The sequence below is a fragment of the Muscardinus avellanarius genome, assembly GCF_963383645.1.
Source record: "Muscardinus avellanarius genome assembly, chromosome: 6".
NCBI lineage: Eukaryota > Metazoa > Chordata > Mammalia > Rodentia > Gliridae > Muscardinus > Muscardinus avellanarius.
In genome coordinates, this window is record NC_137791.1 from 99,530,855 (window position 1) to 99,558,777 (window position 27,923).

The 27,923-nt window shown below is 34.8% G+C and overlaps 1 protein-coding gene across 1 annotated transcript in view; it reads right to left on the reverse strand.

The window, feature by feature from the left end:
* The window catches only part of GABRB1 (gamma-aminobutyric acid type A receptor subunit beta1), a gene marked incomplete at both ends in the record, with an annotated part of 422,118 nt that overhangs the window by 257,410 nt on the left and 136,785 nt on the right, over positions 1 to 27,923 (reverse strand). The window contains one exon of the mRNA XM_080697393.1: positions 3,203 to 3,423. Coding sequence (XP_080553519.1) covers positions 3,203 to 3,423 — 221 coding nt within the window. The remainder of the gene's footprint in view (positions 1 to 3,202; positions 3,424 to 27,923) is intronic.

A 27,923-nucleotide genomic window follows, 5' to 3' on the forward strand; every position in this document is an offset into this window, starting at 1 on the left:
GACCTTGTGAAGCATTCTGGTTTAAACAAAGAAATCTAGGACCAATCGGTGGTAAGTTAAGGGCAGACTTTACCCATGTCATAGAATTACTTAGGAGAGCAGGATGGAGGACATTATGTCTATAAAAGCTGTTATGTATTTTGTATTCTGATGACTTCATTTCAGGTCACTCCCTATATTATTCTGTAATAATATAGGGCTATACCTATATTCTTTATTTCTATTTTTGTACTAATAAACTCTTTTTTTTTTTTTTTTTTTGGTGGTACTGGGGTTCCTGGAAACCCTTCTACCTCTGGGATACACTCCCACGGGCTACACTCCCAGACCTATTTTATATTTTTTATTTGGAAACAGGGTCTCTTAAGCCAGTGGGGCTGGCTCCGAACCAGCGCGATCCTCCTGTCTCCGCCTCCCAAGCGCGGGGATTACAAGCGTGCGCCACCACGCCCGGCTTAATAAACTCATTTAAATCTTCAGCAAAAGTTCGGACTATTGCATATTTATTATTAGTCTGGACAAAAACCCACGCTTTTATGGGAATTGTCTCTGAGAACCTAACAGAGGTCCCCAGGAACAGTTCCCCCAAATGGTAACATTTACTCCAAACTGTAACATTATTTTATTTTACCATTTTTCTAATACACTTTTAGCACAGACATTTTAACTAGAGTTGAAAGCTCTTTGGGTACTTAAGTGGAAAAATTCCTCAGTTTATTTTGCCAAGATCAACTGATACCATTCTACTGTGTAAACAAATTATCAAATGAATAACAAAAAACTACATTAAGAATAGAAGTTTCATCTCATTGGGTATGGTAGTGAATACATATAATCCCAGGTGGTAAGAGAGGGGGAATCATAGGTTTGAGGCCAGCCTCAGCAAATTAATGAGACCCTGTCTCGAAATAAAATAAAACAGTATGGGGGTACAGCTTGAAGGTAAAATACCCCTGGGTTTAACCCTTTGCTAAAAACATAAATAAATAAATAAATAAATAAATAAATAAATAAATAAATGTTTTATCCCAAATATAGCTTTTTACTTGTATATAGTTTAGTTGTTGTTCATGAACTTATAGTTACTAACTGAAAAATTTTGACCTATAAACAAATTTTATCTTGGTGTTCATGGGACATGGAAGGATTTGAGGGCACTTATAAAAACTCTAAAACTGTAAGAAAATTGAGTGCATAAATTTTTTTGTAGATAGACTGTATGGCTTGCATCTGATTTTCAAAGGAATGACAAAGGTAACACCAAATGTTAAAGAACCACCACTATACATATCCTATAACAAGACATAGTTGAGATATTTCTTTGTTAAAACTGGAAACTAATTTTAAAACACAGTCTACAATGTTTAGTAAGCCCTTTAACTATGAAGGACAAAAATAAACCTCCATAAGTATATAATACCTCCTTTATATTTGATTCTAAAACAAAATCAAAAGTGTTATGGTACAGATGGCCAAGAAATATATGAAAAGTATTCAACATCTTTAGCAATCAATGAAATGCAAATCAAAACTACACTAAAATTTTATCTCACTACAGATGAAAAGCAATCATCAAAAATGCAAATAACAATAAATCCTGGTGAGGATGTAGGGCAAAAAATTTTATATACTGTTGGTAGGAAAGTAAATTAGCACAATCACTAAGGATATTTCTCAAAAGACTAAAAAGAGATCACCATATGATCCAGCTATATACTTCTTTGTATTTATCCAAAAGAATTAAATTTTGCATACTGCAACAACACACGCATACACATTTATAGCAGCGCAATTTACAATAGCCAAGTTTCTAAACCAGCTTCAGTGTCTGTCAACAGATGAAAGAATAAATAAAATGTGAATAAGTGGAATTTTACTTAGCCATGAAGAAGAATAAAATTACATAATTTTCAGGAAAATAGATGGAACTGGAGTGCATCAATTTAAGCGAAATAAGACAAAATTTGGGAAGTCAAAGGTTATATGTTTTTTCTCATATGTGTAACCAAGAAAGAAAAAAAGAAAAAAATGGCCCTGTGTAAATGGAAGAAAAGCCAGTGCAGAAGAGAAAAGATATCAGGTATTAGGTATTAAATAATTATGTTATGTGCATGTACAAACATGTTACAATGAATTCTTTATTATGTAAGTTATTATGTACCAATAAAAAGATAAAAAACAAAAATGTAAAAAACACTATGGTAAAGAAATATTGCTGATATAAATTCCAAACAACTTAAGAAAGTAAAGGTTATCATGTTTGTGGATTCAAAGACCTGATAATTTTAAGATATCAACTCTTTCCAAACCTATCTATAGAATCAATACATTATAGTTATAACCCCAGAAACTTTTTTTCTGGTAGAAATTGACAATTTGATTCTAAAAGCTATAGAGAAATGCAAAGGACCTAGACTGTCCAAAATAACCTTGACAAATAAATGTGAAGTTAGAAAATGTACACTCCTGAACTTTTGTGAGTTGCCATAGAGCAACTATAATTAAAGTGGGATGACACTAAGGATAAATAAATAGAACAATAAAACAGAATGATTCTAGACATAGACTTTCATATATATAGTCAAAGCCATTAACACAGTCCAATAGAAAAAGAAAAAATTTTCAACAAATTTTACTCAAATAACTAGATAACTATATGAGAAAATTTGAACCTCCTCCCCAACCGCATGTCAAACATAAAAATTAATTTAATATGGTTAACAGACCTAAATATTAAGGACAAAACCTAAAAGTATAAGTAAATAGAAACACTATAGATTCTTTCAAATATGCCATAAAATATTTTTCTGTTTCTTCACAAAATTGTTTTCTAATTCCCTTTCATAGTTAGAAATACACAACACCTACAATACATTTCAGCTCAGTCTGAATGGCACTGAGATAATCAAGCAATTGTCTAAAAATGATATGACTTCTAGAATAAGTTAGATATAAAAGCTACCTGGCAAATATACATTTTATTATTACTTTGTTTACTATTTCAAGATCTGTGAAAAAAAATCATTTATACTTGACAAAGCTGTCTACATTGAATTCAAATGTTTCCAAGAAGGATTTTCTAGTCTTTAGTATGTGATTATTATGGACCTGGGAGTATCTCCTACTTGTTTTTCCCCATTGCCACTCTCAAAAGCAGAAAATAAAACAGCAACATTAAAATATGCAACATAAAGCCATTCACCTGAGTCCATAGAGAACTGTTCCATCAGGATGCAGTCGAATCATTCTGTTTTTCACTGTGACTCCATGAACAAATGATTTCTTGTCATTCAGAAAGTAGGTGTCAGGTACCCAGAGTTGGTCAGCTACCCTGTTGTCTAAGGTGAGGTTTAGTGGAATTCCAGAATAAGAAAGCCTTTTGTCTTTCCAAGACTGCTGAAAATACATGGTGAGTGTATAGTCCTGTGAAATAAAAGAAGCCAAAAAATAATATTATCATCATCATCTAAAAACTTTGGCTAAGAATATGATAGTATGTGTTATTGTGGAGGCCCACAACCCACCCTTCTTATGTCCCTTGAGAGATTTATTTAAATATATTAAAATTCAGACCTGCAAGTATAGGGCAACCAATAGGTTAAAAGTACTAAAACAATACTTGAGTGAATGTACAGAAGTTTTTACCAACAGAGTGAAAATACATATAATTGAATTTAGGGGATGAAGTTAAGGTAATAACATTATAGGAAAGGCTATAAAGGGAAATTATATATTATAAAGGAAAATTATATATGAGATCCATGTTTATGAAAGTTCACTCCTGGGTGTTATTCTTATATTTTTATTTTGGAATGGTATGTTTGATTAAAATAATTTAAAAAATCAGTACTCTTAAAAGGAGAGAGTAGTTTTTTAACTGCAAATGCTTTCTGAATAAAGACTGCTTTTTGCCTTATGAAGGTTACCAATTGCCATTATCTACATCTTTCTATGGAATTATAACTTATCTATGGGTCCTAAAAAGTATTTATAAAGCACCTGTAGATAAAAATGTTTATTTAGCTTGGAAATTGACATCAGAGGTAGAAATGCTCAATAGTTTCCTTTTTACATTATTACTGCTTTGTTTTAGGAGCTGTTTGAGTTTAGAGTTAGGTTTGCATTTCAGAGTGTATTTCTTCACCTTCCGCAAAGATTATAATGAGGACAGCCCCTGTACTTTTCTTTCTAACTAGGTTTTACTTGTCAGTGAAGGACAGGAGCATTTGGGCTCGATAAATGGACCAAACAACAGGGGAGAGATGATGATAATTGTCTCAGTGCTTTCGGTTTTCTTTTTTTAAAAAACAAAACATGCTCTGTCTTTAAAAACTCCATTAATACACAATTTAATTACTCATTAGAAAAATCCATTTCCAGCAGTAAAATCATAGTGTTTAAAATGTGGAGCCAACCATAATATAAACAGAAGGTCTCATTTTTCTTTTAAAGAACACTTATATGCCAATAGGGACTTTATGAATGCCTTATCAATGAATAAAAAATCCTGCATAACTCCTACACAATATCTGTGTACTGATATTGCTATATAAATCACTAGTTGAGAATCTCTGACTCAGATCATGCCTAAAATATGGGCAAACCATACCTCTTCTAGACCTCTCAATGAATATTTATGCATTTCTAAAAAACTGTAAATCACAAGATAATATTCATTATAGATGATGTATTCATTGTCTTCTAAGCATTATATTCAAGAACACTTACATTGTTCACTCAGAAACAATCTTGAAATAATTCAAAGCCATTACTTCTTATTCAACATCAAGGATATTCACACACACACACACACACACACACACACCTATACACATAAATCCAAAGGTTTTATGCAATTTCGCTTATTAATTTCTACCATTCCATTTGCATTCTCTTCAAATTTTTAACATCATGCTATTTTAGAGGAAAAAACTGAAAATGTTTTAAGTCTTAGATTCCAAAACACCTTGATTCTAAGCTTCACCCCATGTAGACCTCTGTTTAACTATAAGCAACTAACATAATCCCTTGTGCATTAGATGACTCATTTCCAAAATGAAAGAATAACAATTTACTGATTTATTGTGACCACCAGTTGAGAAAATTGATGTTAAGATAGTTCAGAAATTATAACATGTTGAACAAAAATATGTTATCTTCAAATCTGTTAATTGCTATGTACAGATTAATATCATACTTCAACATATTTGGAGTGTACAAATTCAACTGTCATAATAGTTATTTTTTATTTTTTAATTTTTGGTACTGGGGATGTAACCCAGGGGCATTCTACCTCCTAGCCACACCCCCAGCCCTAATTTTTATTCTTTATTTTTTGAAACAGGGTCTCACTAAGTTGCTGAGAGCCTCACTAAGTAACTGAGGCTGGCTTTGAACCTGCGCAATCCTCCTGTCTCATCTTCCCAATTGCTGGGATTACAAGCGTGCGCCACCATGCCCGGCTATAATAGTTGTTATTTTAAAGATATGGTTTTGAAAGAATTGATAGTCAAATGGATCATGTTGGCCAGAAAAATTTTGTCTGTGGTCAATTCTAAGTCTTGGTGTTTAGTTCTTGTTTGTAATCAGCTGATATAAAAATTTTTAACTAGCCAAATTAATGTTAATGTAAACTTGCGATTGTGATTACAATAATAAAAAATAAAATATATGTTTTAGAACTCACACAAATCCCTGGGTTCAATTCCCAGTGTCATACACACAGATATAATGGTGAAACATATTATTATAAGATATAAAGGAGAATTGTCTGGTAAATTGCTAAGAGAGTAGATTTCAAGTCCTCTTACAACACAAAAAATATGTGAAGTGATACATGGATTAATTAGCACAACATAGCCATTCAAAAATCTATATGTACTTCAAAATTTCATGTTGTACATAATAAATTATACAACTCTTGTTTGTCAATCAAAAATAATGTATATTCTCAAAATGGCCATTCTTCCAAAAGTAATCTACAGATTCAATGCAATACCCATTAAAATACCAAGATAATTCTTTAATGACATAGAAAAATCAGTCTTTAAATTCATTTGGAACAAAGAAATAAACAGTCATAATAATTCTCAGTGATAAGAATCATGCAGGAGGTATCACCACAATACCTGACTTTAAGCTATACTACAAAACCATAATAATAAAAATAGCATGGTATTGGCACAAAAACAGACACATAGACCAATGGAGTAGAAGACTCAGAAATAAATCCACACACTTATAACCAATTGATTTTTGACAATAGGGCCTAAAACATACATGGGGAAAAAGATAGCCTCTTCAACAAATGGTGTTGGCAAAACTGGTTAACCAAATGCAGAAAAGTAAAAATAAACCCTACTTTCTCACCCTGTACAAGAGTTGATTCAAGATGAATAAAAGACCTGGAAATTAGACCAGAGAACTTGTAGTTACTTGAAGGGTGCATAGGACCAAAACTACAACATATAGGTGTGGGTAAAAGTTTCCTCACCAATGCTTCGAAGGCACAAAAATTTAAAATGTGAATTAATACATTAAACTTTAAATTGGATTAAACTGAAGAGCTTTTGTGAAGCAAAGAAAACTATCAAGAACCTTAAAAGAGAGCTGACAGAATGGGAGAAGACTTTTGACAGCTATTCCTCTGGTAAAAGACTAATATCTTGAATATACAGAGAACTTAAGAAACTCACCACACAAACAAAAAACAACAACAACCAAGTAACCCATTAAAAACAGGTAAGTGAACTAAATAGATATTTCACAAAAGAAGAAATTCAAATGGCCAATAAATGTATAAAAAGTATTAAGCTTACATCATTAGCAATCAGAGAGATGCAGATTAAAACTACCCTATGATTTCACCTAACCCTAGTGAGAATAGCAATTATTAAAAACACAAACAATAAAATATGCTGGTGAGGATGTGGAGAAGTAAAAGTCTCTGATACACTGTTGGTGGGACTGCAAATTAGTGCAACCACTTTGAAAACAGTGTAGAGGGTCCTTAGAAGAATGGGAATCCAACTTATAACACTCCTGGTATCTACCCAAAAGAATGGAAACCAAACTACCAGAATAATGCATGCAAATCTATGTTTATAGCTATACAATTCACAATTGCCAAATTATGGAGCCAGCTTATATGTCCATCAACAGATGAATGGATGAAAAAACTATAGGAAATATACACAATGTAATTCTACTCAGACATAAAGAAAAGCACAGTTATGTCATTTGTAGGAAAATGGATGGGACTAGAGAACATTATGCTAAGAAAGATGAATCATTCACAAAAAGTGAAAAATCAGATGTTCTCATTCATAAACAGAAGCTAGGAAATAATTGGGATATAAGTGGACCTCCAGACAAAAGAGAAGAAACCTTAGATGAATGAATAATGAGACCTGCTGAGAGTTATGGAAAAGTGGGAGAGCAAAACACCTCAATAAACATACACAGACTTATCAAAAGCAATCATTGTGCTGAGTGTAGGAAGGAGTGGGAGGGGGAGGGAATAGGATGGAAATTGGGGAGGTCTCAGTGGGTACTGTATGCATATATACCTCTTTCACACTAAACTTCAACAAAATGTATGATTACAATGCACCAGTAAAAAAGAAAAATAATGCAAAATAATAGTTCAAAAATAAATATGATTAAAGTGTAGTTTTTGTAAGTAAATAATGGTGAGTATAATAATAATAAACATGAGATAATGTAAACATGAATAACTTCACAGATGTGTGTATGAGTGTGTGTGTGTGCATGTGTGTGTTTGTGCATAAACATTTTGCCTTCTTCTTCTGGAGGCTGTTCTATTTCCAATTGAAAAATAAAGACCTATATACATATGATGAGATAATTTCTATACACAATTCATTCTTTTTTTTTTTTTTTTTTTTTTTTTTTGCTGGTACTGGGGTTCCTGGAAACCCTTCTACCTCCGAGCTACACTCCCAGACCTATTTTTTGCTTTTTTATATTTGGAAACAGGGTCTCTTAAGCCAATATGGCTGGCTTTGAACCTACGCAATCCTCCTGTCTCTGCCTCCCAAACGCGGGGATTACAAGCATGCACCACCATGCCCAGCGTCATTCTTTTCTTTTTTAATGGCAAATTTTTTATTGGTGCATTGTAGTCATACATCTTAGTGGGGTACAAGATGGTAGAGGCATGCATGCACATATCACTCATTTAGCCCCTTCTCACTCCCACTCCATTCCTCCCTCCCTCCCTTTTTCTCATGTTTGGCTTAGTAATTGACTTTGATATGTTTGTTAATGTACATCATTTACATTAGGGAATTTCCTTTTTCCCCCTCCCATCCTCCTCAGCTAGGTCATCTTGTTTGTTCATCTATGGTTTCTTCTTCTTTGTCTAGAGTTCAAAACTCATTCTACTGAATGAAAATCACATTGTGTTTCTAAATTAAAGCAGGAATTTACCCAATTTCTAATTATAATTTATCCAATTAAATTTATGTATGCTTGTGTGTAACACCTAGAAGTGAGTAATATGGGACAAGCACCCTTTAAACCTGTTCTTCTTCTGAATTTCTAGAGTAAGTAGCCAAGTCTAGGACCTGATTATATGATAAGTAGAAATATGGACATATAATATTAATAACCTCAATAAAACTTTTGAAAGTAATGATTATATTAATGATTAAAATTATGAAAATACCTAAAATATACCAATATCTCCTTTTTCTATTGCTTATATTATATAATATACATGATAAAAATATTCTCTCAGTTCTCTGTGATTTTTCTAGCCCTCTCATATCTGTTATCATTTTTGTTTTCACAGCAGTCTCGTCAGATAGGCCAATTTTCTAAAAGAGAGAATTTGTGATTTTTACATCATAAAAGCTATTTACTAGCCAGGTGTGGTGGTGCATACTTGTAATCCCTCTGCTTGGGAGGCAGAGACAGGAGGATTGCGCAGGTTCAAAGCCAGCCACACTGGCTTAAGAGATCCTGTTTCCAAATAAAAAGTATAAAATAGGTCTGGGAGTGTAGCCCAGAAGTAGAAGGGTTTCCAGGCACCCTGGTACCACCAAAAAAATAAAAATCTATTTACTATATTTAGATAAACCATCCTCCTTATCTGCACCTCAAAATAAATGTTAACAGTGACATCTTAATATGATAAAGCCTACAAATTTATTTTGGTGTGCCCTATTTTTTTAGATGGAACATAAAGGCTTAATTTTTTCTTATTTTCTTCTACCTTGTAAATTTTCTATTAATTCTTGATTAGTCCAAAGTATAAGCATTCTAAAAAAGGATAGCAAATTTTTCAGAAAGAAATCTTTGCTCTTTGACCAAAAGAATTAATTTTCTTTCTTGCATTCCGCCTGAAAATATTCAAAATATTCAGTAAATTCTCTCAAGTGTATAAGCTGCTCCTTCAGAGGAAGTATAACATATTTAGAAATTTTGGGCTATAGGGAATTCTCTGACACTGAGGTAAATTAATGGGATTAACGGGCATGAGATCACTAATGAAATTGGTCAGGCTAATTCAAGCATGAAAGAATTCGAGTCATTGAATAAAGGCAAGCCATTGGATACCAAATCAGTAGTGCTCAAAAAAAAAAAAAAAAAAACCTCCAAAAATAGACTTTTAAAATATACCTAGAGACATCAGGAAGATGGCGACAGAGAGAAGCAGCACATGTAAGTCCTGCTGATACTTGGACTCCATTGCCATAAAAACTGTTCTTACAAAAGAAAGAAAAACACCATAACTTTAAAAATAACACAATAGGTAATAGGCGGCAGAAATAAAGCTAGAAGACCAATTAGAGAGCAGAAAAGAACCCTGTCTGCCTCCAACAGCTACGGCCACAGGCACCATAGCAGTGTCAACTTGCCTCACTGCACCCAACTGCCAGAAACTCACAGGAAAACAACCAATGTATTGAAATGAAGTAAGCAGCTACAGCTCATTGGAATTGTAATCCCTCAGTTCCTCCCACACAAACACTGGCTACAACTTGCAGTAGTGGCAGCTGAGCTCACCATACCCTCTAGAGATCCAGAGTGGAGCTCAACACCACCAGAAGTGAACCCTCTGTTTCCACAAGAGGGTCCAGTGCAGAACCCACAGGGACTCATGCAGCAATGAAAAACTCCCCAGGTCTGAGACTTTGAGGTTCAACCTGGCAAAGGTGGGGGTAGAGTCTGTTGTTGAACATAGCAGAAGCTCAGAGACTTAGGCTCTGCATTCATGGAAAGTGTGGAGGGAAACCTACATTTAACACTAGATCCAACTAGTAGGATCTCTGAGATTACAACATACCACCCAATTGTAGTGACTGGGAAGAAGAAAGACCAACCCAGCCCTAACTGTGGAGAATAGAGACTCTTACATATACACTGAGATTGGTCACAGAGGCACCCACTGCCTACATAGGCTGGGAGAAACTCATGATCTGCATCCATGGAAGGCATGAAGAAAGACATATGCTTAAAAACAGATCCAGCCCTATTAATACCAGCCATCTGCCTAGACTGGGAAAGACTCAGAGAATGAGGCTTGCAGCAGAAAAGGTGCCAGTGGCACTCAGTCCACACAGACAAAGACTGTAGAGGCCAAGTCTACTGGGTTTTCATTTATTTGTAGGTCATATTATTTTGTTGCTGTTTTGTTTTGTTTTAGTATATGTATGCTTGCTTATTTGCTCTCTTCCCCATCTTTTTCTCAAGCCTCTTCCCCTGTACATACCTACTATCTTCTCTCCATCCCTTTTCTTTTTTTCTCTTCATTGTCTTATATGAAATTCACTTCATATCAATATACTAAATACATTGGTTACTAGAATACTACTACATATTCACTATCTCTAATCTTTACTATATACTAACTTACCAAACTCATACTCTCATTCTATTCAATCCTATCTGTGGCTTAACCCTATCCTTGCATTTACAACTGCACTTCCTTCCTCACTCAAACTTAAACCATTGAATACAACACAACTTGCCCTTGGATATACCAGCTGGCACCTAGAGACTTAGATATATCTATCAAAAGCATAGATACGCCGGGCGTGGTGGCGCACGCTTGTAATCCCCGCGCTTGGGAGGCAGAGACAGGAGGATCGCGCAGGTTCGAAGCTAGCCACGTGCGCTGGCTTAGGAGACCCTGTTTCCAAATAAAAATGTAAAAATAGGTCTGGGAGTGTAGCCCGGAGATAGAAGGTCTTCCAGGAACCCCAGTACCACCAAAAAAAAAAAAAAAAAAAAAAAGCATAGATACAAACTTCTGAAATCATGAGAAGGAGAAATAACAAAGAAGCCATAATCTCCCACAATCCTACAATAACAGAACCTGAGAACACTGAATTGCAGAGATCACCAGAAGGATAAATGAGGAATGTAACAGTAAAAATTATACAGGACTTTTGAAAAGAATTTAGACAGAGTCTGAGAGAAATAAAGAATGCAATCATTGAAGTGAAGGCATCAATTCAAACTATAAGCAATCAATTGGACCACATGGAGAATAAAAATTCACTCTTAGATGATCACTCCAGCTAGGTGTGGTGGCACATGCTTGTAATCCCAGAATTTGGGAGGCTGAGACTGAAGGATCGCAGTTTACGGACAGCCTCAGCTACTTAGTGAGGCCCTCTGAAACTCAGTGAGACCCTGTTTCAAAATAAAGAATAAAAAATTGGGGAGGGGGTGTAGCTCGAAGGTCAAATGCCTCTGGGTTCCATCCTCAGACCTGCAAGAAGAAGAAGAAGAGGAAGGAGAAGAAGAGGAAGAGGAAGAGAAAGAAGAAGAAGAAGAAGAAGAAGAAGAAGAAGAAGAAGAAGAAGAAGAAGAAGAAGAAGAAGAAAAAGAAGAAGAAGAAGAAGGAGGAGGAGGAGGAGGAGGAGGAGATTCCAAAAATGAATAAATAGTATGTCATTTAGGGAAAAAAAAACAGTTCAAACACATGAATTGGACATTGAAGAGATAAGGTCCCATTTTAAAAGACTCAACCTAAGAATAATAGGCATAGAAGGGGGAAAAATAGAAGGTGAAACCAAAGGGATCAACAATCTTTTCAAAGAAGTAATATCAGGAAAATTTCCAAACATAGAACAAGAAGTCTAGGTACAGGAAACTTATAGAACCCCATTCAGATAAGATCAGAGCAAAGGTTCACCATGCCACATTATTGTCAAACTGAACAATGTGGAAGCCAAGGAAAGAATTTAAAAGGCAACAAAAACTAAATACCTAGTGAAATAAAAAGGCAAACCAACAAGAATCACTCCAGACTTCACAAACCAAGTTATGAAAGCCAGAAGGGCCTAGGGTAATATATTTCAAATTCTGAAAGAAAACAACTTGCAGCCCAAAATTTCCTACCCAGCAAAACTATCTCTCAAATGACAAACAGAAGTTGAAAGAATTTGTCTTCCAAATGAGCACCAGATAAAATACTCAAAGATGAACTGCAAAGAAAAAATAAGTAATACATGCCAGAACCAAAGAAACAAGAATTTCCTTCAAGCAAAGAACAAACAGTACCTCAAACAGAAGTTAAAACTCTAAAATGTTAGAAATTAAAAAGCATCTCTCAATAATCACACTGAACAAAAATGGCCTCAACTCCCCAATAAAAAGGCATAAGGTAGCAAAATGGAGTAAGAACCAGAATCCAACTATTTGCTACCTGCAAGAAACACACCTTATAAGTAAAGAGAGTAACAAACCAAAGATAAAGGTTATCTCTGCAAACAGAACACAAAGACAAGCAGGAAGAGCAACTATGATAACAGAAAAGTTAGAATTGAAGCTCAAGCTTATCAGAAGAGAAAAATCAGGGCATTTGTTACTGATAAAAGGAAAACTCCAGCAAAAGGAAATAACAATAGTCAACATTGATGCCCCAAACAAAGGTGCAGCTACTTTCATAAAACAAACTCTTTGTGACATTAAATCACACATAAGTTCCAATACAATAATACTGGGAGACTTCAAAACCACTGTCACACAGCTAGACCAATCTTCTAGACAAAAGGTCCATAAAGATGCCTCAGACATAAAGAACACTATCAGGCAAATGGACCTATTAGACACATATAGAATATTTTACCCAACTACAGCAGAGTTCATGTTTTTCTCAGCTACTCAATAAAACATCTTCAAAATAGATCACATCCTAGGAGACAAAGTGAGCACTAGCAAATTTTTTAAAATGTGACATACTTCCCTGGGTCTTTTCAGACAATAATGGAATGAAACTATAAATCAACTATAAGAATACTCAGAGAAACCACAAAAACATGTGGAGACTGAAAACCAAACTGGTAAATACAGAATGGGCCATAGAAAAAGTAAGAGGTAAAAATAAAGAAATTTCTAGAAACAAATGAAAATAGAGATACAACATATGAAAACCTCTGAAATCTCACCACATAAATAGAACCAAGAACAAAAACCACATCATTATAGCAATAGATGCTGAAAAAGCATTCAACAAAATCCAACACCCATTTATGTTAAAAACACTGCAAAAAATTGGGATAGAAGGAAAGTACTTCAACATCATCAAGGCAATATACTGTAAACCCAAAGCCAACATTATATTGAATGGGGAAAAACTGCAAGAATTTCCGCTAAAGTCAGGAACAAGACAAGGATGCCCACTATCACCACTCCTTTTCAATATAGTCCTTGAGACTCTTGCTGCAGCAATCAGACAAGAGAAGGAATTCACATAGGAAGAGAGGAATTAAAATTATCCTTATTCTCAGATGACATGATCCTTTATCTGGAAGACCCAAAGAACTCAACTAAAAGACTTCTGGAACTGATTGAAAATTCAGCAAAGTCACAGGATACAAAACCAATCTAAAGAAATCAGTGGCTTTTCTTTATGCCAACAACGAATCCACAATGAAAGAAACAAAGAAAACATTTCCATTCACTATAACTTCAAAACCAATAAAATACCTAGGAATAAACCTAACCCAAGACGTAAAAGACATCTACAACAAAAACTATAAAACATTAAAGAAAGAAATCAAAGAAGACCTTGGAAGATGGAAAGATCTCCCATGCTCATGGATAGGCAGAATAAATATCATCAAAATGGACATTCTGCCAAAAGTGATCTATAGATTCAATGCAATTCCCATTAAAATACCAGTGACATTCTTCAGAGACCTAGAAATTATTGATCATGAAATTTATATAGAGAAAGAAAAGACCTAGAATAGCCAAAGCAATTCTCAACAATAAGAAACATGCAGGAGGCATTACAATCCCAGACTTCAAACTATACTATAGAGCAATAGTAGTAAAAACAGCATGGTACTGGCACAGTAACATATACTGACCAGTGGATTAGAATAGAAGATACAGAAACAAGCCCACACATCTTTAGTCAATTAATCTTTGACAAAGGGGCCAAACACATACTCTGGAGAAAAGACAGCCTTTTCAACAAGTGGTGCTGGGAGAACTGGCTAACCATTTGTAAAAAGATGAATCTAAACCCCTATATCTCACCTAACACAGGAATCAACTCAAGATGGATCAAAGACTTAGAAATTAGACCTGAAGCCGGGCGTGGTGGCGCATGCTTGTAATCCCCGCGCTTGGGAGGCGGAGACAGGAGGATCACGCAGGTTCGAAGCCAGCCGTGCGCGCTGGCTTAGGAGACCCTGTTTCTAAATAAAAATATAAAAATAGGTCTGGGAGTGTAGCACAGAGGTAGAAGGGCTTCCAGGAACCCCAGTACCACCAAAAAAAAAAAAAAAAAAAAAAGAAATTAGACCTGAGACTGTGAAGTTAGTAGAGGATAACATAGGTTCAACACTACAACATATTGGCACAGGCAGTAACTTTCTCAACAAAACCTCCAAAGCTCAGGAAATTAAAGCAAGAATAAACAAGTGGGATAACATCAAACTAAAAAGTTTCTTCTCATCAAAGGAAACTATCAATAACCTAAAGAGGAAGCCTACAGAATGGGAAAGGATCTTTACCAGCCACCATTCTGATAGGGGGCTAATATCCAGAGTATACAAAGAGCTCAAAAGGCTCTACACTAGCAAAACAAACAACCCAATCAAGAAATGGGCAAATGAACTAAATAGACACTTCACAAAAGAAGAGATACAAAGGGCTAATAGATACATGAAAAGATGTTCTTCATCACTGGCCATCAGGGAGATGCAAATCAAACCTACACTGAGATTCCATCTAACCCCAGTCAGAGTGGCAAGCATAAAGAAATCAAACAACAGCAAATGCTGGTGAGGATGTGGGAAAAGAGGAACTCTTTTACACTGTTGGTGGGAATGCAAACTAGTTCAGCCACTATGGAGATCTGTGTGGAGATTCCTAAGAAAGGTGGTAATAGATCCACAATATCATCCAGCTATACCACTCCTGGGTATCTCTCCAAAGGGCTTGAAATCAGAGAAATACAGCAACATATGCATACCTATGTTCATAGCAGCACAATTTGTAATAGCCAAAATATGAAACCAACCCAGATCTCCATCAAAAGATGAAAGGATTGCAAAACTTTGGGAAATACACACAATGGAATTCTATTCAGCCATAAAGAACAAAATTATATCATTTGCAAGAAGATGGAAAGCCCTGGAGAACATTATGTTAAGTGAGATCAGCCAAGCACAGAAGGAGAAGGTACATATGTTTCCTCTAATATGCCCAAACTAGGAAACACAGAGGATACCAGTGGGACTCCAGATAATGGAGAGGAAATATCAGCAAAGTTTGAATGGAAAGATAGGAAAGGAGGAAGGCTGATCTTGATTAATGAGGGTCTACATCTGAATGTGTGTAAAATTATGAATATGACATGGTTAACCTGGACAACCATTGGTGGGAGGGGGAAGGGAAAATGGGGGCGGGGGAGAGAGGGCACCAAATATAGTTTAAATGTATACTATTTATGTTCAATAAAAAATTGTTAAAAGAAAAATAAAAGAAAACCTTTGAGATACCTTGAAGGAAGAATTAAGAGCAAAATTCATAGGAATAACAGAAAATCACCAAATAAATAACCTAATGACACACCTAAAAAACAGAAACAGTCTAATCTCAAAGCCAGTAGAAGATAGTAAATTATTAAAATCAGAGCAGAAATCAATGAAGTAGAAAATTTAAAAAAATACTATACAGAAAATTAACACAACCAAAGGCTGGCTTCTTAAAAAATTAACAAGCCACTATCTGACTTAATAAAGAAGGAGAATCAAACCAAATTACAATGATAAGAGATGAAAAAAAGATATTAATAATGACAGAGTAGAAATACAGAGGATTATCAGAAACTACTTTGAAAAACTATATTCAACACAATGGAAAATATGAAAGACTTTGACAATTTTCTCTATAAATACAACCTTCCTAAAATGGGTAAAAATATATAAAACATTTAAACCAACCAATAGCAATCAAAGAAATTAAAGCTCCAATAAAGAGCCTACCATCAAAAAATAGCCCAGGACAAGACTGTTTCCCAAGTAAATTTTATCAAACTTTTATAGAAGAGCTAATCTATTTCAATATATTTTGTGAAATAGAAAGAAACAGGACTCTCCCAAATACATTCTATGAAGCCAGAATCACATTAATATCAAAACCAAATAAAGACAGATCAAGGAAGGAACATTACAGGTCTATATCACTGATGAACTTGTATGCAAAACTGCTACACAAAATACTAGCAATATGTATTCCAAACCACATCAAGAAAATCATATACAATGACCATGTAGGGTTCATCCCAGGGATGCAAAGCTGACAAAAATCAATCTATGTAATTTATAACATAAACAGAACCAAAGAAAAGAAATCACATGGTCATTTCAATAGTTGCTGAAAAAACATATGACAAAATCCAACATCTATTTATGCTAAACACACTGCAGAGAATCAAAATAGAAGGAACATACCTCACCATCATGAAATAAATCTACAATAGACCCACAGCCAACATCATATTAAATGAGAGAAAACTGCAAGAATTTTCCCTAAAAAGAAAAACCAGACAAGGATTTTCATTATCACCACTTCTTTCCAATATAATACTTGAAACTCTAGCCAGAACAATAAAAACAAAAGGAAATAAAAAAGTACAAATAGAAAAGAAGTACTCAAAATTTCACTGCAGATGACATGATACTAAGAAGACCCATCAAACTCAACCAAAAGGCTTATAGAACTGGTCAACAAATTCAACCGTCTGGATACAAAAATCAATCTTAAAAAATCTGAAGCTTTTCTGTATACTGATCATAAGTCCACTGAAAAAGACATCCAGAAAATACTTCTACTCAGGATATCTCACAAAAAATAAAATACCTAGGAATAAACTTAAGGAAGGAAAAGACCTCTGCAATAAATATTCTAAAAAATTGAAAAAAGACATTAAAGAAGACTTTAGAAGATGGAAAGATTTTCCATATTCATGGATGGACAGAATATATATCATGGCCATTCTTCTAAAAGCGATTTATAAATTCAATTCAATACCCATTAAATTACCAAGCTCATTCCTTACAGTCATAGAAAAATCAGTCATTAAATTAATTTGGAACAACAAAAAACCCATAATAGCCAAAATATTTTTCAGCAACTAAAAGCATGCAGAAAGAATCACAATACCTGACTTTAATGTATACTACAAAGCCATGGTAATAAAAACAGCATGGTATTGGCACAAAAACATATACATAGACCAATGGAACAGAATAGAGGACTCAGAAACAAATCTGCACACTTACAGCCAATTGATTTTTGACCAGGGCGCCAAAAACATACACTGAAATAAATAAAGATAGCCTGTTCAGCAAATGGTATTGGAAAAACTGGTTAACCATATGCAGAAAAATAGAAATAAACCCCACTTTCTCACCCTGCACATAGTCGACTTAAGATGGATAAAAGACTTGGAAATTAGACCAGAGACCTTGAGGCTCCTTGAAGAGGGCATAGGTCCAATACTGCAACACGTAGGCACAGATAAAAACTTTCTCAACAAGAACTCGAAGGCACAAGAAACAAAGGAGAATCAACACTTGGGATTGCATTAAACTGAAGAGTTTCTGAACAATAATGGAAACTATAAAGAGCCCCAACAGACAGCCAACAGAATGGGAGATTTTGCCACCTACTCCTCCAATAAAGGACTAATATCTAGAATATACAGAGAACCCAAGAAACTCAGCACTAAGAAAACAAATAACCCAATAAAAATGGGCAAGGGAACTAAATAGACACTTTACAAAAGAAGAAATTCAAATTGCCAATAAATGCATAGAAATGCTCAACATCATTAGCAATCAGAGAGATGCATGTCAAAATTATACTGAGATTTCACAAACAACAAATTCTGTCAAGGAAGTGGAGAAGTAGGAACTCTAACACACTTATGGTGGGATTGCGAATTAGTGCAACAACCTTGGAAACAGTATGGAGGGTTCCTCAGAAGAGTGAGAACAACTTACCATATGATTCAACAATACTACTTCTGGGTATCTACCCAAAAGAATGGAAACCAATCTACCAACTAATGCATGTGTATCTATGTTCATAGATGTACAATTCATCATTGCCAAACTATGCAACCAGCCAAGATGTCCATCAACAGATGAATGGATTACAAAACTATGAGATAATGTACATAATGAAATTTTATTCATCCATAAAGAAAAACACAATTACATCATTTACAGGAAAATGGATGTAACTGGAGAACATTATGCTAAACAAGATTAGTCAGTCCCAAAAAATAAGAATTCAGATGCTCTCATTAATATTCAGAAGCTAGGGAGAAAATGGGTCACAGGTGGAACTCTAGATGAAGAAGAACATACAATAGATGAGCAAATAAGGCCCCCTAAATGAGGGGATTATAGGGGAGAAGAGGAAAATTCCCTAATGTACATGATGTACATTCACAAACATCAATGTCAATCACTAAGTCAAACATGAGAAGGAGGAAGGGAGGAAGGAAATGGAGTGGGATTTGGGTAAAGGCTAATTGGGTGATGTGTGCATGTATGTCTCTACCATCTTGTACTCCATTAAGATGTATGAATACAATGCTCCAATAAAAAATAAAAAATAAAAAATACCTAAATAAAGATTAAGGTCCAACATAATAATTATAAGAAGTCATTTTTTGGAGAAATTAAGATATAATTCCTTTTAGATATGTAGTTTTAAATTCAGAGTGATTTTTCTCAATAAGACTTCCAAAACACAGGAAAATAAAGCAAGAATTAATAAGTGGGATCTCTTCAAACTAAAAAGTTTCTTCTCATCAAAGGAAACCATCAAGAACCTAAAAAGGAAGCCTACAGAATGGAAGAAGATCTTTACCAGCCACCACTCTGATAGGGGGCTAATATCCAGAATACACAAAGAGCTCAAAGACTCTATACTAGCAAAACAAGCAACCCAATCAAGAAATGGGCAATTGAAATGAATAGACATTTCACAAAAGAAGAGATACAAATGGCCAATAGATACATGAAAAGATGTTCAACATCACTAGCCATCAGGGAGATGCAGATCAAAACTACACTGAGATTCCATCTGACCCCAATCAGAGTGGCAAACATAAAGAAATCAAACAACAACAATTCCTGGAGAGGATGTGGGGAAGAGGAACTCTTTTACACTGTTGGTGGGAGTGCAAAGTAGTTCAGCCACTAAGGAGATCAGTATGGAGATTCCTTAGAAAACTGGGAATAATCGAAGTCAATCACTAAGCCAAGCAAGGGAGGGAGGGACGGGGAGGGAATGGGGTGGGATTTGGGTAGGGGTTAAATCAGCGATGAGTACATGTTTGTACACACAAGTTTTTTACCCCAATAAGTTGTATGAATATAATGCACCAATAAAAAAAAATTAAAAAAAAACTGGGAATAGATCCACCATTTGATCTGGCTATACCACTCCTGGGTATCTTTCCAAAGGAGTTGAAATCAGAGAACTACGTTAACATATGCATACCCATGTTCATAGCAGCACAGTTTGTAGTAGCCAAAATATGGAACCAACCTAGATCTCCATCAACAGATGAATGGATTGGAAAATTATGGGAAATACACACAATGGAATTCTATTCAGCTATAAAGAAAAAATAATAGCATTTGCAAGAAGATGGAAGGAACTAAAGAACATTATGTTAAGTGAGATTAGTTAAGCACAGAAAGAAAAGGGACATATGTTTTCTCTAATATGTCCAAGCTAGGGAGTAGTGGTAATACCAGAGGGACTCCAGATGATGGAGGAGAAATCTCAGCAAATGGAATCCTTGAATGGAAGGATAGGAGAGGAAGAAAGCTGAGGTTGTTCAATGGAGCAGCTACATACAAATATGTGTAATAGCATAAATACAACATGATTAACCTGGACACTCTATTGGGGGGGAGGGAAAGGGAGGGAGAAGGGCATGAAGCACAATGTAAATGTACACCACTCTCAATATGTTCCACTTATAAAAAATAAAAATTAAATAAAAAATAAAAATTTAAAAATAAATAAATAAACAAATTCAGAGTGATTTTGCCCCCCAGTACACATTCAGCAATGCCTGAGGAAAGGCCTAGTTGTCACAAAAATGGGAGTGGCAGTGTGCTAGCATCTGTAGACAGAGGCTGGGGATGCTCCTCAATATACTACAATGCCCTTCTCAATACCTCTCAATCTTCTCAGTACCAAGAATTAGCTGATTCTAAACACCCAGTTGAGAGACTATGCTTCTTCATAAAAGTTGAGAAATACTGCCTCATATAAAATATCTTTCCTTTTAATATCTGTAAAAATTTTTAAAACTCTAGTATTATTTACTATGAAATAGACACATAGAAAAAGAGATATTCTTACTCTGAGATTTTAACAACTCCCTGAAAACTTTGTGTTAAAAATGCCAACACAGATGGTTAGTAATTTTCTATTTTAGCATACAAAATAACTTGATAAGGTTAATGTTATTACTTAGACTGGAATAGGTAAAAATAGTTACATATTATAGACAAATATATTGAGGTATGCATTTTGCTAAAATGAGCTCTATTTAACAGTGGGTTAGAAAATTAAAAATCTCTTATTACCTGCCTTTGAAATCAACAGTTATTTCATATAATGTTATATTTCTTTAAAATATGTAGTAATATTTTATCTGCTCAAAAAGATTGCATAAACAAGCTCTCCTTTTCAGACTGTTCTCAGTAAAGGCTCTCTCTCCCAGAGAGAGAGAGAGAGGGAGGGAGGGAGGGAGGGAGGGAGGGAGGGAGGGAGAGAGAGAGAGAGAGAGAGAGAGAGAGAGAGAGAGAGAGCGAGCGAGCATACCAAGGCCTCTGGCTCACATTTATATTTTATTTTTCATCTGTTTTAATATAGATTATAAGAGGATCAAAGCACAAATCCCTCTTCCCTGTAAAATATTCATGCCAGTTTAGTTGAGCTCTGATATCTGCTCTTTCCAAAGCTAAGTTCACATTCCCCAAAGGCTGATTGCATGTATAGAGTTGTTCCTCATTGGCTTCTACTTCTGCAGTCCCTACCCTAATGGAGTGTGCTGTGCCCACAGGTCCTGATGATTGAGCATGGCCATATTCTGTATCACATGGTCCTGCTTCTCCTCAACTCTGGAAGTGGATAGAAGATAGCTAATTAAAGAGCATCTGGACAACAAACAATCAATAAACAGGAACCTGACTCAAGAATTAGCCATAGCCCTATCAGAGGTCCTCTCCAAGGAATATGCTAGTGGGAAATGATGTGAGCTATGAGGCTGAGCAGAAACGTCATGACATAGAATTAGGGCTGTGCTGCTAGTATGAGGCTTTGAGAAAGAAGAGAGTAGGAATAAAAAGATGAAGCTAGCCTATATAGAATTAAGATGCAAAAATAAAAGTGAGAAAGCCAGCCTATACCGAATGAAATAAAATAAAGCTGCAGAAAGACTGAGTGGTAGGTAATAAGTAACACCCCTTACAAGAATAGTTTAAAAAAAAAAAAAAAACCTAACTTGCTATCTCATGCAAACAAGATTTTGTGGAAAAGGGCCCAATAAATAAGACCAATTTTAAGCTAGAGTTGAAAAATTTTACTCATCCATAAAGGAGAACAAAATTATGTCATATGCAGAGAAATGGATGGAACTGGAAAACATTATGCTGAGTTAGATTAGTCACAAAAAGTAAGAAATCAGAAGCTCTCCCTAATATTTCAAACCTAGGGAGAAAGGGGGTCATAGAAGAAACCCTAGAAGGAGAAACCATAGATGACCTAACTGAGGGGAAAGGGAAGGGGAAAGAGAAAAATTCCCTAATATACATGTTGTACATTCACAAACAAATCTAAGTGAATTACTAAGCCAAACATGAGGAAGGAGGCAATGGAGTGAGAATTTGGAAAGGGCTAAATGAGTGATATGTGCATGTATACCATTTTGTACCTCATTAATATGTCTGACTACAATGCACCAATAAAAATTTAAAAAATAAAATAAAACTATGGTTAAAATGAACCACAAAACACCTGTTACTAATAGGACCTCCTATTTAAATAATTTTTTGCATATTAATGTAAGCATTAAATACATTGTGCAAAACAAATTCAAACTTGTCCTCCAGGTTTGCCATTAATTTCTAATCTTTTATCTTTACATCATCTAGTTTTAACTATTCATATATGTTTTTGTATTATTATTCAGCCACGGTTTATCACAATAACTTTACAATGTATGCATTCTTTTTTTTACAGTAAATACTTTATTTTTTTTTATTGGTGCACTGTATTCATACATCATAGTGGGATATAAACTTTTGTAGACATACATGAACACATCACCCAGTCAGCCCCCACCCAATACCCACCCCATTCTCTCCCCATCCCTCTCTCCCATGCTTGGCTTAGTGGTTGACATCTAGTATTATAGCAATTTATCCAAAATTAAAAATGATAATCTCACATAACAGTTTCATTTGTCTGATACCAAGCTTTTGATGACTTAAAGATAACATTTCAATATTTCTTTTTACTTTCTTTCTTACCAGAGAATATTTTTTTCTATTTTTTAGGTGAAACTATCATATATTTATATATTTATTTTTCAGAAAAAAAATCTACCCTAATATGGAATATGGACTCTAGATACCCAAAATGATCTTGAAAAAGAACAAAGCTAGAAGATATATATTTTCTGATTTCAAACCATATAAAGCTACAATAATTGAAACAGTGTAGTACTATTCTAAAGGCAGATATATAAACCATTGGAGTTAAATACAAGCCTAGAGCTAAATTCTTCCCAAATTATTTTTGACAAGGTTTCCACGAACATTTGGTGGTGGAAATAATAATCTTTTAACTAAATATTGTTGAAACATAATAATTACATGGAAAAGAATAAAGTTGGACCCTTACCTAATCCCATATACAAATATTAACTCAAAATAGATAAAAGACCTAAATATAAATCTTAAGACTATAAACTTTTAGGAGAAAATCTGGGTCATAAAACCTCACAACACTGAAATTGGCAGTGATTTCTTGGATATGATTTCAATGGCACAGGCAACAGAAGAGTATACAAACTCCCTAAAAAAAAAAAAACATATTGTATATCCAAAGACAATGTAAACAGAGTTAACAGTTATTAATAGAATGGGATAAAATATTTCCAAATGCTATATCTGAAGGTATATTAATATTCCAACTAGAATCCTAAAAATTAACAACAATAAAGGCAAACAATACAATTTAGAGATAGGTAGAAGACTAACATAAGTAATGAATCTCCACAGATAACCAATCTTAGTTGACTGTTGGATGGAAACTCTTGTTTCTCTGGTTCTGGTGTGTGTTACCTATTTCTTCTTTGTAGTTAATCTCTGAGTATTTTCTCTAGCGCTGGTTTTGAAGACATAAATTCCTTCCGTTTCTGTTTGTCATGGAAGCTTCTTATTTCTCCATCTAATTTGATAGAAAGTTTTGCTGGGTAGGAAATTTTTGGCTAGAAGTTGTTTTCTTTCAGAGTTTGGAATATGTTACTCCAAGCCCTTCTGGCTCTCATGACTTGGTTTGGGAAGTCTGGAGTGATTCTAATTGGTTTGCCTCTGAATGTCACTTGGCCCTTTGCTTTTGTTGCCTTTAAGATTCTCTGCTTGGCTTCCACATTGGTCATTTTGACAATTATGTGGAGTGGGGATCCTCTTCTCTGATCCTGTCTAAAGGAAGTTCTATAAGTTTCCTGGACTTGTGTATCAACCTCTTGCTCTATGTTTGGAAAATTTTCTGCTATTATTTCCTTGAAGAGATTGTTGATCCCTTTGGTTTCACTTTCTTTTCCCTCCTCTATTCCAATTATTCTTAGGTTAGCTCTCTTAAAATGGGCCCATATTTCTTCAATATCAGATTCCTGCTGTCAGATATTTTTTCCTAGATTAGAAACTATGCGTTCATTTTTGGAATGATCATCTTCTAAGAGCGAGATTCTGTTCTCCATGTGGTCTAATCGGTTGTTTGTGCTTTGAATTAAGGCCTTTACTTCATTAATTGCATCCTTTATCTCTTTTTGGCTCTCTCTGAGTTCTTTTCAAAGCATCTCTATTATTTCTACAGTTATTTTCCTGATTTGATCTTCTTTATTATCATTTTTTTTTTTTTGGCAAGTTGGGGGATGGAACTCAGACATTCTACCTCCGAGCTACACCCCCAGCCCTATTTTCAATTCTTTATTTTGAAACAGGGTCTCACTAAGTTCCAAGGGCCTCACAAAGTAGCTGAGGCTGTCCTCGAACCACGATCCTCCAGTCTCAGCCTCCCAAATGGTGGGATTACAAGTGTGCGCCACCACGCCCGGCTTTATTAACATTATTTTCAAAGCTCATGTTCTTACTATTGGTTTTCCTCACAAGCTGTAGCCTAGGGTGCACCTCAGGGAGCATAATCTTCTTTTACCTTTGTCTCATCTTAAACATTCCCATTTATTTGTCAGTCTTGTGTTCTGAAAAACTCTGGAATTAATCAATTCAATGGATGAACAAGAACACTGAGATTTATGGTTCTATAATAAATAAGAATTATCTAAGGAGGAGCCACATTTGGTGGATGGATACCTGTAATTCTAGTTCTTGGAAGGCTTAAACAGAAGGATGGGAGATTCAAGACTAGCCTCATAACTTAGTGAGATTATCAGTGACCTAGCAAGACATTGTCTCAAAATAAAAATTAAAGAAAGGGCTGAGTGTGTAGCTTGGAGGTAGAATGACCCTGGGTTTAATCCACTGTAAAACACACACACACACACACACACACACACACACACACACAATCATTTAAGAAAATCACATGAGGCACATTGTGATACATAAAATATGATATTGACATGTCACCTAATATGCATTATAGGCTAGTGGAAAAGACTTAGCATTCCTATTTCCTAGCTTCTCAGTTCTTCATTCTTCCATCATATGGGAACCAGCCTTTTATCTGAAGTTGCCTCCACTTCAAGCACTCAGAGAACTCAGAGTGGTTCTGCTACTTCTTTGGTACAAACTCTTGCATTAACTTAGAATATAATTAAGGCAGACTTGACTTAACACTCCACTTAAAGGGAGGTGAGGAAAAACAAAATCCTTTGGATGTCCAAGGCAACACTTGGTAACTTTTTAATATATAACACAAAGAAAAGGGAGCATCAAGGATGATCACCAGATCTTTGACCTGAGTAGATAGATCACAACAAGAACAGTTACAGATTCAGGCTAAAGATGACTAACTTACTTTGAATGCGTGTGTATAGTACATGTCAGTAGCACATGCATGTAGAGGCGCCGAGTGAGAAGTTATGAGTTGGAATAGGAAGAGGAGGCTCAAGGGGAAGCACAGTTGTATGAGTCATGAGTGATGGGATTAGCTCACCTTAGAGTCAGTCTAAGTCCAGAAGACAACAGAACCCCTGGGAAATTTGATTCCATGATTAGTATCTCACTTTGAGCTCCTATCACACTTTTCTCATTCTTTGATTTTAGAACTTACCACATAGTTTGTAATATTTTTTCAGTCCCACTAGATTCTGAGCTCTTTGAGAGTAAAAGTATATATATATATATATATATATATATATATATATATATATATATGTGTGTGTGTGTGTGTGTGTGTGTGTGTGTGTGTGTGTGTTTGTGTGTGTGTGTATTATATATAAATGATATAATATAATTTTCCCTAGTACAGTGGATAACTTAGGATCAGTTATGCTTGTTAAATGTGAATTCAATAGGGCAGTGTGTTTGGGGCACTTTTTATCAAAGAAAGTGTGTTAGTACCAAATCATCATGATCTATTCAAATTTTCTGAAAAAAATGCCCAACTTTAGATAACACTCATGTTATTTCATCCATGAATAACAAACTTTCATCCATGAATAACAAAAATAATTGATAATCCAATATTTCCTTTTCTTGAAAACTCAAGATTAATGGATCTATAATTCCTGGTAATATAGGGAATTGATAGATTTCTGGAAGATAATGAAAGCATAGAGAGTGACACAAACCACCATATGATCCAGCTATACCACTACTGGGTATCTTTCCAAAGGGACTGGAATCAGAATATTATAGTAATAAATGCGTATCCATGTTTATAGCAGCATAATTCACAATAGCCAAATCATGGAATGAACCTAAGTGCCCATCAACAGATAAATGGATTACAAAATAATGGGATATACACACAACGGAATTCTACTTAGCAATAAAGAAGAACAAAATTATGTAATTTGTAGGAAAATTGATATATTTGGAGAACATTATGTTAAGTGGGATTAGCCAGTCACAGAAAGTGGAGGGTCACATGTTTTCTCTTATATGGGGAAGCGAGTAATCAGGGTACAAGAAGAAATTTAGATAATGAAGGAGAAACCCCAGTGGAGCAAGGGAGATGGTTTAGGGGAAAGGGGGTGAAGGCAAATGAATGAAGGAATCACTTCCATTGATATTATGTGCATATGTGAGAATACCAATGAGAATCTCAGTATCATGTATGGGGAAGGGGATGGGGAATTAAGAGGGAGCCAGGGGAAAACTCACCAAGTGCTGTGTGCATGTATGTCATCATCATTGTGAACTACATTATCATGTGAGACTACACTACATAAATAAAAGTATAAAAAATAAAAAACTTGCCGGGCGTGGTGGCGCACACTTGTAATCCCCATGCTTGGGAGGTGGAGACAGGAGGATCATGCAGGTTCGAAGCCAGCCTTGCTGACTTAAGAGACCCTGTTTCCAAATAGTACACCAAAAATAAATAAATAAATAAATAAATAAATAAATAAATAAATAAATAAAAATAAAAACTTCTCTTTAGGAATAAATAGTTAATTTTTACAAAATATTAATAGACATTTCAGATCATATCAAATGAAATTTAATTGGTATTTCTACAAGAATTCTCATCAGTTTTGAAATATAAGCTATTTATACTCAAGCTTTAAAAAAATGGATCTCTAGTCAGTGAAGTTTAGGGGCTTATTTATGATTTAGTCAATATTCAAAATAATTAAATATTAAATTGGTGAGGTTTTCATCAGGAGAGTGATTCATAAACTTCATTGACATTTAAAACCTCATAATTGCATATGACACACTAGGTTTTTTTAAAAGTTCCTTAGTTACAGAGTTTCATAGAAAATTAGTGTTCCATTTTATCCAATACCTAAATGTGAACAGAAATAAAATCAGACTCAAGTAAAATCTAGCAGAATATTCAGAATGTGGTGATTCCTGCTGACCTTCTTTAGTTGAATTGTAAGTATGTGACTAGAATGGTAACCAGTATGTGGTATGCATGACGACTCAAGAAAGCCAAGTTATTTATAAAGAGAACCAAACTAAAAAAGAATA